A 15,249-nucleotide genomic window follows, 5' to 3' on the forward strand; every position below is an offset into this window, starting at 1 on the left:
ACTTCATCCCTCCATCAGTCACCCTCTGGACACAGAGACACTTTTCTGCCATCACCCACAGCATCGTCCCCTGGTCGCTGCCATCAACCCCCAGCTCTTCACCCGACAGAGGAAACCTGCCTGAGATCATAACCTGCCTTGGGCTCTATGGAAAAGGATACCAGTTTAGCTTGACCAGCCTGCATGTAGCTTGAGGAGTCCCCAGGAAGGATTTCATGCCTGGCAGACTCTGAAGGCTTGGTTAGGAACACATTCCTGCAGGACAGCACCCGAAACGCCCCTGCGGCTTCGCTCCCCGCTGTGACCGGTTTGTGAGAGCCGGTAGCAAGTTTTTGTAAACCTCATTAACACACACCACTCTAATTTCAGGCAATTTCCAATCAGAATATTGTGCAATGCTGGAGTCAAACGGCTCAAGGAAATTTAACTGCACCAACAAGCAGCAAGCACAGAGAGTCAAACCTGCACATCACAGTAGAAGCCTAAAGAGGTGGGATTTTTGGCTTTAAAAGAAGCTGTCCTGGGGGGACTGCACACCAATTAGTAACAGTTAATAACTGCACACCATCAATTACTAACTGCCCTTATATATAAATATATATTTATATATATTTGTGTGTATATATATAAATATATATATGTATGTATAAAAATAACACCTGTTTAATCAGAGGTCTTGGTATAGAAGGTGTTTTAACAAAAGGTTGTGCAGATGGTAGGGAAAACATTCAGCTATTTGACTAAAAATCAATTCCTCTCTCGAAGAGGGAGTGCTTTCACAGACCCCCTTAGTTCAACTGTTAAACTTCCAGGAGTTGCCACGGGGTACAAAATGCTTGAATTTGGTGGCAAAACTTTATAAGTCAGAAAAAAGTCGGTGAAAGAAAAAAATAAGTGCTAAACAGCCTTAATTTTTGTTGTACACATCCAAACTGATTTGTGCTCAAGCCAATTCCTACCACAGGAGGTTGATTTCTTGTCCACCACCTTCACGTGCCGGGTCTGGTTGCGGATCCTGTCGTCCGTGTTTTCCACCAGGTTAGTGAGGTCATCGATGATCTCTGGGGAAAGAGAAACATGAGCATTAATCTCTGAGCCCCCACAGCATCACTGCTTAACCAGCTCCTGCTGGAGGCTCCAAAATGGAAACCAGCTGCATCCTTCTGTCCTCCAGCAGGACAGAGCAGTGCCCACGTGCACTGAAAGGTCCAAATCCTGGGAAATAGTCCACACAAGAGACTTCAGACTCAGTGCATTCCCCCACTGCAAGAGTGGAGTTAAAAATACAGCCTGAAGCAGCAGTATCAGTTTAGACAGTCATGGAGTATAAGATGATGGCAGCACATCACAGCTGTATAAAATGACCACAAAGCACCAGCCAAAGTAAGGGAATTAGTGCACACGGAATCCCAGAATCATCAAGGTTGGAAGAGACCTCCAAGATCATCCAGTCTGAGCATCAACCCAGCACCACCATAATCACTCCTAACCCATACCCCCAAGGGCCACATCCAGAGGACTCTTGAACACTTCCAGAGACGGTGACTCCACCACTGCCCTGGGCAACTTATTCCAATGCCTGACAACCCCTTCTGTGATTTTTTTTTCTGATATCTACTCTGAAACTCCTGTGGCACAACTTAAGGCCATTTCCTCTCATCCTTTCACTTGAGACATGGCGGAAGAGACCAATCCATACCTCACTACACTCTCCTTTCAGGTGTAGAGGGCAATGAGGTCCTCCTTGAGCCTCTTCTTCTCCAGACTGAATGACTTGAGTTCCCTCAGCTGCTCCTCACAGGACTTGTGGAACAGAGCATCTCACCACTGGGCCAGGACATCATCATTAAACCCCATCCAGAATCATCATCCTCACAAAGGTTTCTGAGAGCACTCACTGTGGTCCCGACCACGCAGCCACAGAGGGCACAGTTAAAGCCCTGCCCTGGTTCTGTTCTGGAGCTGTAGGGATGGCAGCTCTCCTTGCAGCCCAGATGGTCTGCTGGGGAAAGGGAAGTGGGCAAAGCTTCTCCTCCTTTCTAATTTTAAGACAGGGGAAGGAAAAACTTCAAGCCAACCCACCCTCCACCTCCTGTAAGCGATGCAATTTAGTCACGGGAATCGGAGCAGGTACAAGGATCACACCAAGAGCAGTTGGTGGGTCGGGATTTTTTAACACTGGAAATTAAAAGCCACATTCAGGCACAGAATTTCCTTCTCACTGGCTGTCATGCTCTAATTTCCTTGAGACACACAGCCAGTGCTTCGTGCCAGGTGTGTGAACACATCACGTCTGAGCTGCTCCGCAGGCAGGAATGGTTTGCTTTGTGCATGAGAAATCAGGAGGAGGACAGCAGCCAAACCCTGAGTGATATTGCAAAGCATCTTGCTCTGGTTACACTTCTAGCACTTTCCCACTATTGATCACTGTCTCACTAAGTCCAGCCTGTCTTTGAGCCCGGGCTGGGGACAGTGGCCATGCCAGCTGGTGGGTGCTGTGCCCTCAGCTCCTCTGTACCCCAGCAGGTCCTGGCACTGCATCTCTGCTCTGATGAAATGGCCCATAAGCCACAAAAGCAGAAGTTGGAGCACACAGCATCCAGTCAGCAAGATATACTGATATTCTGCTCATAGTTATGGACCATAACCCCATGTGGATGCTGGTTGAGGGTTAAAGAACACTTAAAGAACACAAGTCCCATCAAATAGGACAGGGCCCTTATTAATCAGCCTTTACTGTTTTGACTCTATTCCTTCAAACAAGAGATTCCTCAAAATATCTCTACCAAAAAGGGGATGACACTGAAGAGGGCATTTATTGTACTTCCAAAACTTCCCTGTGACACTAGAAGGAAACCCTGTCCTTACAAGGGTAGTGCCAGCATGTGACATTAGTTCCTGCAGCTTCCCAAGCACACCAGCACCCTCTGCCTCCATCTCTCTGACACCAGCACTTGAACAGGAATGGCTTCCTCCAACATTCACCTTCCCACAGCAGCAGATCACAGAAACTCCTGAATTAGAAGGACCCACAAGGACCATCCAGTCCAAATCCTGGCCCTGCACAGACACCTCAACAATCCCACCCTGTCCCTGAGAGTGTTGTCTAAACCCTCCTGGAGCTCTGGCAGCCTTGGGGCTGTGCCCACTGCCCTGGGGAGCCTGGGCAGTGCCCAACCAGCCTCTGGGGGAAGAACCTTTGGCTGAGATCCAACCTGAGCCTGCCCTGACACAGCTCCAGCCACTCCCTGGGTCCTACATGTTAGTTATGGAGGGTGTTTATGTCCTCAGCTTTACCAAGGAACAAGTACTCTATCCAGATACAGATAAAACCAGTCTGATTGTACATGCAGATAACAAAAGACACATAAAAATAACCAAAGCTCTGCAGACACAAAGGAAATATCAAAGGCACATGTAGCACGGAGGTTTTACTCTCCCAGAGAGCTGAGAGATTTAAGCATCATCCTTCCAATGCATGTTTCAGTCTGCTCCACAAACACTGTCATCTTCAGTGAATCCCTATGTAAAATGATAGCAGCATTGAAAAATCCTCTACTTTGAAAATACACAGCTTTCTTAAAACATGAGCTCCTGATTCATGTGATTCACGTCCCACAGCCTAAACCACCCCCATATTCACAGGAAGGGAGGGCAGAGGGCAAACATCAACTGATTCCCTGCATGTGCAGCCTCAGTGTTATCCTCTGGATCTGACCCATCCACCACTCCTGTGGTTAAGCAGCACCACCCCACCACTACTGCTCTATTCCAGACACAAACTCTCCTTATTTACGAAGTTGTTAATAATACTTGAGATATTATTGTTCATCCTACACCAAAACACGTTTTCCCAAGTGATGGCAGGGATTTTGCATGAGCTGCAAGGTTTGTTCAGTTTGTAGTTCAGATATTCACTCTCCTCCCCCTCCCACCCAATTCTCCCAGGTCCAACATCTGCAAAGCCAACAATATTTTGGGGAAACTTTATCTGTCCTGTGTGATTCAGCACTCAGGAAGAGCAGGACAATGTTGCCTGCGAGGGCAGCCTTGCTCATGTTTGCCTCTAAATGAAAAAAGTGCCGAAAGTTCCCATCGTTGTCAAGGACAAAGTGATAAGCATGCTTGGGAAATAAGAGACTTTCCTCTGCCAACACTGACCAGACCCTCCTTGAAAAACATCCTGGTGAACAAGCTGGAGCTAAATGAGAACAAATGTGAGCAGGAAAATTTTCTGTCATCATTTCAAAGCCCAAGGCACTGCAATTGGGATTATGTCTAGAGCCTCTCCTTTCCCATCCCCCTGTCAGGAGCCAATTCTGAGCCAAAGAACTGGGCTGGAGAGCTTGGAAGAGGCATTTGTCTCTCTCTATATATGTTTCTTGACATGACCAGGTTCTAGGGGAGCAGGGCACTTCACCCAGCATGTAACCCAAAGCTCAACAAGCAACCAGCCCTTTGATGTGACGTGCAGTTAAGACCTGCAGAAGTACTGGGGTGCTCATGGCACAACTAGAGGGTCCTCCCCTCTGCAGCTGTGCTGGGGCTGAAGTGGGGAGGAAGCACAGGGAAGTTCTCACCCCATCACCAGTTGAACCAGAAGTCCAGTCCAGCAGGTTCCACAAGCTGGAGGGCCTTTGCAACCACCACCACCCTGCAGAGAAACATCCACCCACCCTCTGTGCCCACCAACACCCTGGAGAAACATCCATCCATCATCTACCCCCACCAATACCCTGCACAGCAACATCCACCCACCCTCTACGCCCACCAACACCATCAAGACTTGCACAGAAAGATCCACCCCCCACCCTCACCAACTCTTTGTGGTGACACTCGGGTTTAGAGCAACTCTCGACCTCTTGTAAATGAGAACATTTCTCCCCACTCCAAAGCAAAGGAAACCCAAGGGAAATACAGGCTGTATAAGGCTGAGTTGAAGATCAGTAATGAATTTCTAAGGTAGGCAGAGCTGCTGCCAGAGAAAATTAAGTCCATGGCTAAGGAAGTCTTCAGAGCAGTGACAACCCCATTGGCGCTCCACAGGCTCCCACCTTTCCTGATGGATGACCCACCTGCAAACCCCTCTGCCCTTCAAGCTGGCAATTCCACGTTCTATCACCTCCTATTTAGCTCGCTATGCAAGGGGCAAGTTGAAAAAAAAAATGGAGAGAGACCTGAAAAGAGGGAAGGAGCGAGGTTCCCCCGTCGGGAGGGAGCAGACGGGAGAGGCAGGCTGGCTGCCGAAGGGCTGCCGGCGACCTTCCAAAGGACGTTCCTGTAACACTGCACTGCAAACCACAGCTCAGCCGGCAACACAAATTTAGCCAAGGTCTTCTTTCAGGGAAGCAGGAACCTGAAGCAGAAGATAAAACCCACTGCACAACCCCAGAATTAAAATCTGAGTCATTTCAGCGCAGCTGAAGTGGGGGAAGTTTGAAGGTCGCTCGCTGCTGGAGGTGAGTGCAGCCAGGAGGGACTTCTGCTCAAAAACCAGTGGCACAGCCTTCCCCATCCCTGCACACGTGTCCCTGTGCCAGGTGACAGCCATCAGCCAGGACTGTTGGCTTTGGAGCTGCCCAGCAGCCAAGGCAGCCAAAAAATCCATGCAGGGAAGCGCCAGGTCTCTGTGGGAAGGCAGAGACAGGGGGGTGGGCACTACCAGGTCTCCTCATTCCTGCAAGGCCACAGCAGGGAAACACAACCCGTCTCTACAACTCTGGGTGCTTCTCCTGGTGATCACAGTTATAAAATCTGGGCTGGAGCCCTCAAAACAGCAGGATTTCTTCAGAAAGCTGGGATGTATCACCAAAAATAGCAGTGGGATCTGAGGTCAACACATGCACACCTGAAACCAGAACAAAAGTCACGGAAGGTCTTCATTTTGTGGACACAAACCTGTCTGCAGTGCTGCCCTTGCAGCATTTCTTTGTAAAGCACACATGGGCTTTACAAAGAAAACACACGACGAGGGAACAGCGAAGCCAGGAGATGACAGGGAAAAATGCAGGTTGATATATTCTGAAATATGGGACATTTTTTTGTTAAAAATAACAGAGCAGCAGTTTTTGATCTTAGCAATGTGTTTTGGACAGTGCAGAGCAGCCAGGCTGAGTGTGGGTCCAGGGCAGAAGAAGTATCCCTGAGAAAGAGGAGGGAGAGGCCAGAAGCACAGTCAGCCCTCTCCCATTCCAACACTAACTCTGCCTCCAGGAAGGGAAGAGATGTCTACCAGAGAAAGCCTGAGCAAAGTGAGGGAAAGCTCCTTCATTTTTTTCAAAACCAAAGACCAAATAAATTTTGGGTTTGTTTAATATTTTACATTAAACAAAATATATTTTTGCCCACAAAGACAAATACAAAAATCACTTAATCATGTCTGAATTTGTCATTGCATCAGCCATCACAGTCAGAAAATTAAAGCTTCTAAGCTACAGCTGAACACAAAGAGTTTAAAAAAACCTGTTCTTTGACTTGCTTCTCCAGTCCCAGCAAAATGAAGCACTATCAGTGCCTCCAGTCAACTTCCAAAGATTCAAGAATCCACTGATTGATCCTGGTCAAGACAGGACTGCTCAGAGATGCGAGCACAGAAGTGTTAAATATTCCTTTCCACAGTTTTATTGAAACGGAAAATGAACAGTGAAACAATTGGTCTGAACCCTGGATCACAAGCACATTTCATGTTGTTCTATCATGCTTGGCTTTGCATTCCCAAATGATACAGTAAAGGCTGAGAGAGTTGGGGTTGTTCAGCCTGGAGAAGAGAAGGTTTTGGGGAGACCCCAGAGCCCCTCTAAGTGCCTAAAGGGGCTCCAAGAGAGATGGAGAGGCACTTGGGACAAGGGCCTGGAGGGATAGGACAAGGGGGAATGGCTTTAAACTGAAGGAGGGTAGACTTAGATTAGAGATTAGGAAGAAATTCTTGGCTGTGAGGGCTGTGAGGCCCTGGCACAGATTGCCCAGAGAAGCTGTGGCTGCCCCATCCCTGGAAGTGCCCAAGGCCAGGTTGGATGGGGCTTGGAACCAACCTGGGTTAGTGGAAGGTGTCCCTGCCCATGGCAGGGGGTGGAACAAGATGAACCTTAAGGTTCCTTCCAACCCAAACCATTCTGGGATTCCGTGAAAGGCTGAGAAAGATGATCTTTATATCACCTCTGAATTAAACAGTAGTATCATAAATCACACCAGTGTCACATCTTGCTGCACCCGATGTCTGGGTCCCTCCACATGCCCGTGTGTGTATGTGTGTGTGTGTTTTCACAAGGATGTCAAATCCTTCCCTGGAATTGCAGGGGAACAACCACCTGGGAGCAGCAGTAAGGGTGTATTTATACCCATCTTTAAACCCACATCTGCTAAGAGGTAGAAAAATAAAGATTTATGCAAAGGACGCCAATAGGAGACAGATGATTAAAAATGGAGCAGAAGAAACTGTATGTAATCCTAGGAATTTCCCAGAAAAAAAAAGCTCATTCTTCATATCCTTTTTTCTTCAGAGACTCTGCCGCTGCCATGAAAATCAGAAACGTTCTATTTGAATTCCTAAAATCACCAATACCTTCTGTAAAAAGCTGGTTCTGCTTCTCTCCAGCCACAGCATGGATAATTTCAGTGCCTCCCGTGAGACAGGAGCCCCCCACATTAGAGCCATAAGTCATCCCTCCAGGACACGGCCGTATATCCCACCACAGCTGGGATGCACAGGATGGGAAAGCAAACCCTGCCTGAGCCAAGCCAGGTGCTGGAATAGCCTGTGGTGTCCAAATGGGTCCTTCTGCTTTTCTCCTCTGTTCCTCTTCAGAAAGGCCATAAACTGCAGGCACTGGGAATGCCCACAGCCTGTTAAACAGCACAGCACAGACTACGGGTCCCCATCACGGCCCCCACCTGCCTTTCCCATATTCCCAACGTCTCCATTGACATTTCTAACCACCCTTCCCACAGGTTTGAGGTCGGACGCCTCTGGCAGCCCCATCTTCTGCCAACCCAGCCATCAAGTCTTTCTGCAGCTGGTCAGAAGTTTTCCAAGGGAACAGTTTCCACTGGAAAACCGTTTGGCAGATGATAAAAACAGCCCATCCCAGAGCTCTGCACGCCTGGACCGTCGCTGTTTCACCTCCCTGATGATGCCCCTTATGCTGAAACACAGCCCTGACCAGCTTCAAGCGAACAACCAGCTTCCAGCTTGCAAATGAAATTCACAGTTTTGCCAACAAAACGAGGAGCCCAAACTTTTCCAGAAAGCAGAAGCCCCTATTCCAGCTCCTGCAGCCACTCCATCTTTCCTCCCTTTCCAGCCCTGGTGCCAAAACCCCACCAGTGCCCAGCCAGCACTGCTCTGGTCCAGCAATGCTGAAGACAGAGGAGCGAGTCGACTGTGAGGTCATGAGATCACAGCAGACACAAATTCACATTGCCCCCTCCTCTGCAGGGCCCAAACAGCCCAAACATCAACATGCACATTCCAGCCAAAAAAGGTGTCACCTTGGAGAGGACAAGTCATGTGAAGACAATGAGGAGATGATCCTGTCCAACAGCCCTGGGTGCTGCTGCTCTCAGCACCACAAGCCCTCTGTGCTGTTCCTGCTGTTCAGGAGCTCATGAGAGACAAATAAACTCCTTATGGAGAAATGTGAGCAGTCCTTTAGAGGAGTGAAAGCCAGAGAGAGGCAGAGATGGAGAGCTGGGCCATTCCAGGAAATACTATGTGTTATTATGCAGGAAACCTTGTGGGTTTTACCCTCTTCTTTCCTCACTCAAGAGCAGGAAAATGACCTGGTTCCTTTCCATCCCGAGCCTCCCTGTCTCTCCCCATGTCCCACACAGCTGCAGCACCTTTCTGAAGGCAGCTGGGAGGGTTTTTTTTTAAATCACTCTCCTTAACTCCTGGAGTCCCTGGGAATGATGACCACCTCTTCCCATGGAGTAGCACAGGCTCTTGTGCAGAGTTCTGCTTGCAAACATGAATTACACTAATGGATTTTCTTGTTTGTTTTCTTTAAAACACCTAAAAAAGCCTCATTTGGTTTTGGCAACTCTGTCTTTGATTTGCACTCGTTCTGTCTGTGGAGTAAGAATGTAAGAAACCCAAAAGCCAAGTGAGAGTGACCACATGAATTACAGCACCAGCAGAGAGAAACAACCCCGGGGTTCGATGACAGTTCAGCAGGATGGTGTTGCTGACCAAACATTTCCTTAGAAGTGCTTGGATTTTCCGTGGATTTAAATTTACGGATCACCCGATAGTATTTATCGATGAGTAATGCATCTCCCCGGCACAGCCACTGAGTCATGGAACACTGCAGTCAGCCTTAAGAAAACATATAGAGCACTAAAATCCCTAACGTTTCATGCTACACAAAACCAATTACAATAAGGCTGGAATTCAGTGGAGAAGCCAAGCAGGCTTTCCCTCCCTCCTTCAGGTCTCTGGTGCCTCAGGAGAAGAGCTAGATACCAAAGAAATGAATCATATAGTGAATGCCAACCTCTATATGTCCAAACCCCATAATTACATGTTAATAAGAAAGCAAAGCATTGTTCCAAGTGCCAGGGCTATGAAATGAAGATTGCAACTAATGTAAGTACATCAGAAACCTAAAGAGCCTTAGCACGATGTGCCAGCTGTAATGTCAAGGCAGAGTGAAAAGAGAAAAATACAGTAAAAAAATACAAAGCCAAGAATATTAATTTCTCTCCCTTGCTGCAGCCCCTCTGAGGTGCACAGCTCTCTGTGCCGCAGGCAACGTGGCACTGCAGTCCTGGGCTTCTCCTCGCCCTCCAGCTCCAAGGTAACAGCCAGAATCCCACTGGTGTCCACACGGATGGATCCAAGCTCGATGCTGCTCAGGACACCTGGATACCAACACTTTCTGCTGGGATGATTTTTGCATTTCAAGCAAAGACCAAGACTCCTCCCTCCACTGTCCCAAATTTAACTGAAGACATTTAATCTCTTCTTTGGCAGACCCTCATGTAAGCAGTAAAAAACCCAAAAATACTAACTTCTCCAAGGGGTCAAACCAACTTCCAGCTGCCTCACTCTTCAGCTCTTCTAATTTACGGGGATCTTGATGGTCCTTGGAGACAGTCAGGTTCAGAAGTTCTCTTCTGGGCTCCTGTTGGGAATGTGTCTCAATGTGCCACGTGCACGTGGCAGTGCCAGAGCTACAGGGAGGCCAGAGGGGATCTCACCTCCCACTGCTTCCCCTGCAGCTCTCTTGGGGTCCAGGTGGGACAAGGACATTTCTCTCCCTTCCCTGTCTCTGCACTGCTGGCAAAGCAGTGCTGGGCTGTTGGATCTCCAGGTGGAGCAGAGCAGGAGCTGCAGAGTGGGTTTGTGTCCACAGGCAGGGAAGGACAGCTCTTCTCACAGCCCACCCTCCATGCCCACATTAGCAGCTCGAGGCACTCGATGCATCAGCTGTCACAGCAGAAAGTCCTTCTCCCAACACGGACTCCAAGCCATGCCAGCCTTGAGGAATCCTTGCAGAGCAACAACTCCTGCTTCCCCGAGTTCCTGACAGCAGCTAAAAAGGCACAGACTGGAAAGAACAAGCTGCTCCAGAGTCCTGTGACCTCTCCTGCCCTTTGGGAAGTGAGGAGCAGCCCATGCCTCCAGCAAAACCCTCCCCACCAACCAAACCTTCACCATCCTTAGGGCTAACATGTGCTGAAACAAAGAGGAACCCGTTTGTTCTGCTAGAGAAAACCTCACCATCTGCTCCAAGGACATGTCCAGGACCACTGTTGCCACCACAACACCACCTTCCACACCGCAGCCAAGCAGCCTCACTCATCCATCCCAAAATATTTCAGATTGTATCTGGGTCAAACTTTGATAGCTGCAAGCAATACAGAATGCTTCATCCTCTCAAAAGCTGGTCCAGAGGCAGCAGATGGTGACTTGATAATGAGTGGAGGTGACACAGAACCAAGGCCACTGGAAGCTCTCAGTGGATCATCCACAGCTACAGAGCAACAGTGGGAAAACAAACAGCGGTATCGATTCCAGCTCACAGTTATTAGTTAAGAATTGTTATTCTAAAAGCACACACTGAGAAGTTTTCCCTCCTCCAGCTGCTTATTTTGTTTTATTCGAACAAAACCCATGGACATTAATTTTAGCTGGACTTAATTGAATAATTTCTCCGGGGAATAGTTCAGGGACAGTTTTAAAGCAGGCTGTTTCCAAGAGCCATTACTAATTGGCATATACCCCAGGGTCAGTGTGCCAACCAAAATAGTACATTTGAATGTTACTGGAACTGCTCTCAGCCCAGATGTGTTGAGAACTCACAGTGATACAAGGCAGGCAATAACTATATTCACATGATATGGCATTTTGAGTTTCCTCTCCCATTTATCTGGAAGGAGATAATAGTCTCCTTCACTGGAAGTATATGAGTGTAAAGTCATTTGTTCCTCCCCTTTACTCCCAACAAGTGACCGCTCGTTTTATTAACCAGCACAGTTACCTGTTACCAAACAGACATTAATATAAAAACAATATTCTTGTAGGAATTATAAAATATTGCCTCCAGTTCACAGCATGTGAAGTCCCCAGTGCCACACTCCCAGCACACTGTTCTGGGTGGCACTCCAAGTTCACAGCACTCACCGGGCTCCTTATACTTGTAATTAATACTTATTTTTATTCATATCCCAATCCCGAGTCCTCTAGTAATGAAACAGAGATTTTTAGACCAGGATATCAAAACTTCCAGCAAAATCTTCAAGTTACAGGGACAATGTCATCAAACTATTTTTCTACAGATTTGACTCTGGAAGAAAGCAAGGAAATCCTGCTAATAGATAAAATAACCATAAAATCTGCATGTCTAGGAAAGCCTGGAACACTTGAGAGGCTGGAAACAGAGGCTGGAAACCTACTTATGGGCTATAACAAATGGGTATAACAAATCCCTGCCAATCAAAACACTTTTCCTGCTACAATGTGTTTGTTCTCTGCAAACTCGCAGCAGAAAATGAAAGGACAGAAGCTATTTCAGACTCCACATTTGTTTGCTTCCCCTCTATCCAAAATTTAAGCAAGATTTTTAAAATACTGCCCGGTAACATTCACCTCTGCTTTCTTGTGGTAATTCTCTTTTTTCCCATGTTTGTACTCATACCTTTTCCACAGGTATCAACAGCTTTCATTACAAATACACATCAGTTGCCCTAATTCCCCAGGGTAGAAGGTTTAGCAATTCCTCATAAAACACTATTTGGCTACTGAACACCTTAAGTTGAGATTTTCGGTCCATTTCACAAAATAAAAACCATAAAACAACCCAAAAAATACCAAACCCAAAACACCTAAAACCAAAACAACCAACACCAAAACAAAAACACAGAAAGAGAAATCTAAAAAACCTAAGTTATGCTCCATGCAGCTGTTGACACTTTCAGATCTACTTGGCAGTCACTCCTTCTACACTTCATAAACTGTGGACCCATCCCAGGAATGTAATGTAATCCTTGTGGGTACCAAGGAACCAGGCCTTAGTCCACTGAGAAAAAAAAATAAATAAATAAAACAGTGAGAGCATCTCATCCACTTGGGTCAGCCTTGACCTAGATCTACATCTTTCTTCCATGAGATAAAACCCAATTCTCATACATTTTTGCAAGCTTGAAAATAACCACAGTGGATGCATCTACAGGAGGACTCTCTCAAAAGCCAGCACAAAATCTGCCAAGGGCTTTAGGGAACTAGGATGAGGAGCTCACAAGAATTTTGAGTTCCCAAATAACCTAAATTAGGATTCCTAAATAAGAATTCCGAATAACCCAAAGTTTTTTCAGTATTCTGGATAGAAAGAGGATTTGGGGACTGAAGCTTTATGAAGTGGCTGATAAACATCCAACAAAAGGAGGAAAAACAGAAGAGATTGAAAACAGCCATCTGGGTCACCCTGAAGTGATGGCACATCATGTGCCATCAGAATATCTTACAGTGGTTCAAAGGGCTTATTCTCCTGATTCCAAAGTGAAATATCCTGTCTGGAAAAGAAGCTGGGATGGGGAAGAGACAGTTGTTTTTGCTGCTACACTGAGTTATCCTTAATATCACATAATATATGAAATATTTCACACGAGACCTTTGGTATGAGGTTGCCTACTCAAGGTTTACTCACAGGAGGCGCCTCCATAAATCCCCCCCTCGGCGTGCGGGACGCTGATGGATCACCCGCTCCTTCCTCCCGGACAAAGGGCTCCTCACCTGGGAGTGCCAGCAGAAGTTTCCCAAGCACCTCTGAAAGGGATAAACCTAATTTCTCAAAACCTGCCTCTGAGACAGCCCCAGCTCCAAGGATGGTTATAAATGACTTCATGTCATTTTGTCCCCACGAGAAAAATCACCGGATTGTTCAGCTTGGCTGGGAGAGGGGCCGGGCAGGATCTCCCTGCTCCATGGCCAGAGCCTTCAAAGAAGGGAATACTGAAATTCCTGAGATGTCTAGCAGGCTGTGCAGGATGTATAAACTCATTCCTACTCCAATTAAAGAAAACTCCATCCAAAAAAGCAGGACTGACCCATCCCTGAGGTGTTAACACCATTTCCAACCCACGGGAACATCCCACATTTTTCACATTAAAAAAGCTTAAAAGTTAGTGAAACACTTCATTGCTGCCATGGTCCCTACAACTGAGAATTATTCAACAACTGGAGATTAAGTGCTCTTGGTTTCGATGCAGATTAAGGAAGACTGGAAAAAATGACCAGTAGTGTGGCTGCACAGCTGGAGCCCAAAACCGTACGGCACGGACTGGAGCTCGAGGAGCAAAAAGGGAATAGAGCTCAATGTGCTGGTGTGGTGCTGACCCCAGAGACTCAAGGTAAAGGGGTGCATTCCTTTCCTTCCAGTTTCATTCATTTTTGGACCAGGCAGTGTCCCTCTCCAGTGGTACAGACACACGGACCAGGGACCTGCCACACTCCAGAGGGTTCTCAGGGTTCTCATCCCCCACCATCAACTGTCACCCTTCAAAAGAAGATGGGGCTTGTTGGTTCTTTTTCTTTATTTTTAAATAAAAACACACTTGAAACCTGATGAACACCTTCCCCCAGGCAGACCAACCTGACCCACACATTGTGTCTGAAGGAGCAGCTCAAACACCACAAGCTCTCCCTCTGCAGAACCCCAACACCAGGAAGCAGAAGATGCAAAATCTAGGTTAAAAAAAATTCAAGTCCTGGCTCCTAATTACATGAGGGCTGCCACCAGCCTCAGAATTCACACAACTTCTTGAACACTAGGAGCCCACACAACCTTTTGATTGGTATTAATGTACAGCCCTAAGGAAGATGCCATCCTGCAGCCCACACCCACACAATGATGTGTCAGCATGCTGGGAACACGGCACAAGGAGTCACAAGGCCAGGAGGAAAGATTTTCTTCACCAGCCTGTCCCTTAGACCTGTAGGAGCTGAAAAGAATTCCAGGAAAGTTCACCAAAACCACACTCAAAAGACCAAACACCTCTGCCAACTGCTGAAAGCTGATTTCTACCAGCCAACAGATACTGCTGGTCTGTACATCCACTCCGTACACCCACAGCTAAACCTGTTCTAAACTAACTCAGGCTCACCTGAGCATTAAGGGACTTGTTTAATTCTGCTCAAGATATTTAGAGAAGAGGAAAAAGCAAAACCAAGTATAAGTGGGATGTCAAGCCCACAGAACACAACTGCCATTTTAATAAACATTCGGGTTGGGAATGAGCCAAAAAAGCATCAGAGTATTCACCACAAGAGCATCATGCTGTGGACAGCTGCATGGCATTATCCTCTTGGATCCCAAATGAGGAGAAAAGCCACTTCAGAACTGGTCTATCAATCACAGGAGGAACCAGAAAACTTGCAAGTGCTTCATGGTTACAGTATTGAAAGCAGCTGATAAAAGCTAAGGTCAACCCAGGCATCTGGGACTAATCTCCAGCTGACATACTTCATCAAGCTCTACTGGAATCAATGATAAATTGACTAAATTAGCAAGAGGAATACACCACCTAACCACATGTTCAGAGCTGGGCAAAGAGCAGGAATCAGATGCCCCGCAGTGATGCCAGTCCTTGGATATCACTGGAAGCACACAGTCCTACCTGCCCAGCCACCTGCCCAGTAGTCAGGCCAAAGGCAGAGGAAAAGGTCTCTGGAGCTGATGGCTCAAAAATATCCCATTCCCAGTCTGTGGGCACAGAAAAAGTTCAGATTATTCAGAGAAGTGGTTAAAACAA

The 15,249-nt window shown here is 47.1% G+C and overlaps 1 protein-coding gene across 1 annotated transcript in view; it reads right to left on the bottom strand.

Moving 5' to 3' along the window:
* Window positions 1-15,249, bottom strand: part of STX8 (syntaxin 8) — a 93,279-nt gene that overhangs the window by 39,734 nt on the left and 38,296 nt on the right. The window contains exon 3 of the mRNA XM_027664083.1: window positions 960-1,061. Coding sequence (XP_027519884.1) covers window positions 960-1,061 — 102 coding nt within the window. The remainder of the gene's footprint in view (window positions 1-959; window positions 1,062-15,249) is intronic.

Source organism: Corapipo altera, unplaced genomic scaffold (genome assembly GCF_003945725.1).
Source record: "Corapipo altera isolate COAL_440 unplaced genomic scaffold, ASM394572v1 122, whole genome shotgun sequence".
NCBI classification, from domain to species: Eukaryota; Metazoa; Chordata; class Aves; order Passeriformes; family Pipridae; genus Corapipo; species Corapipo altera.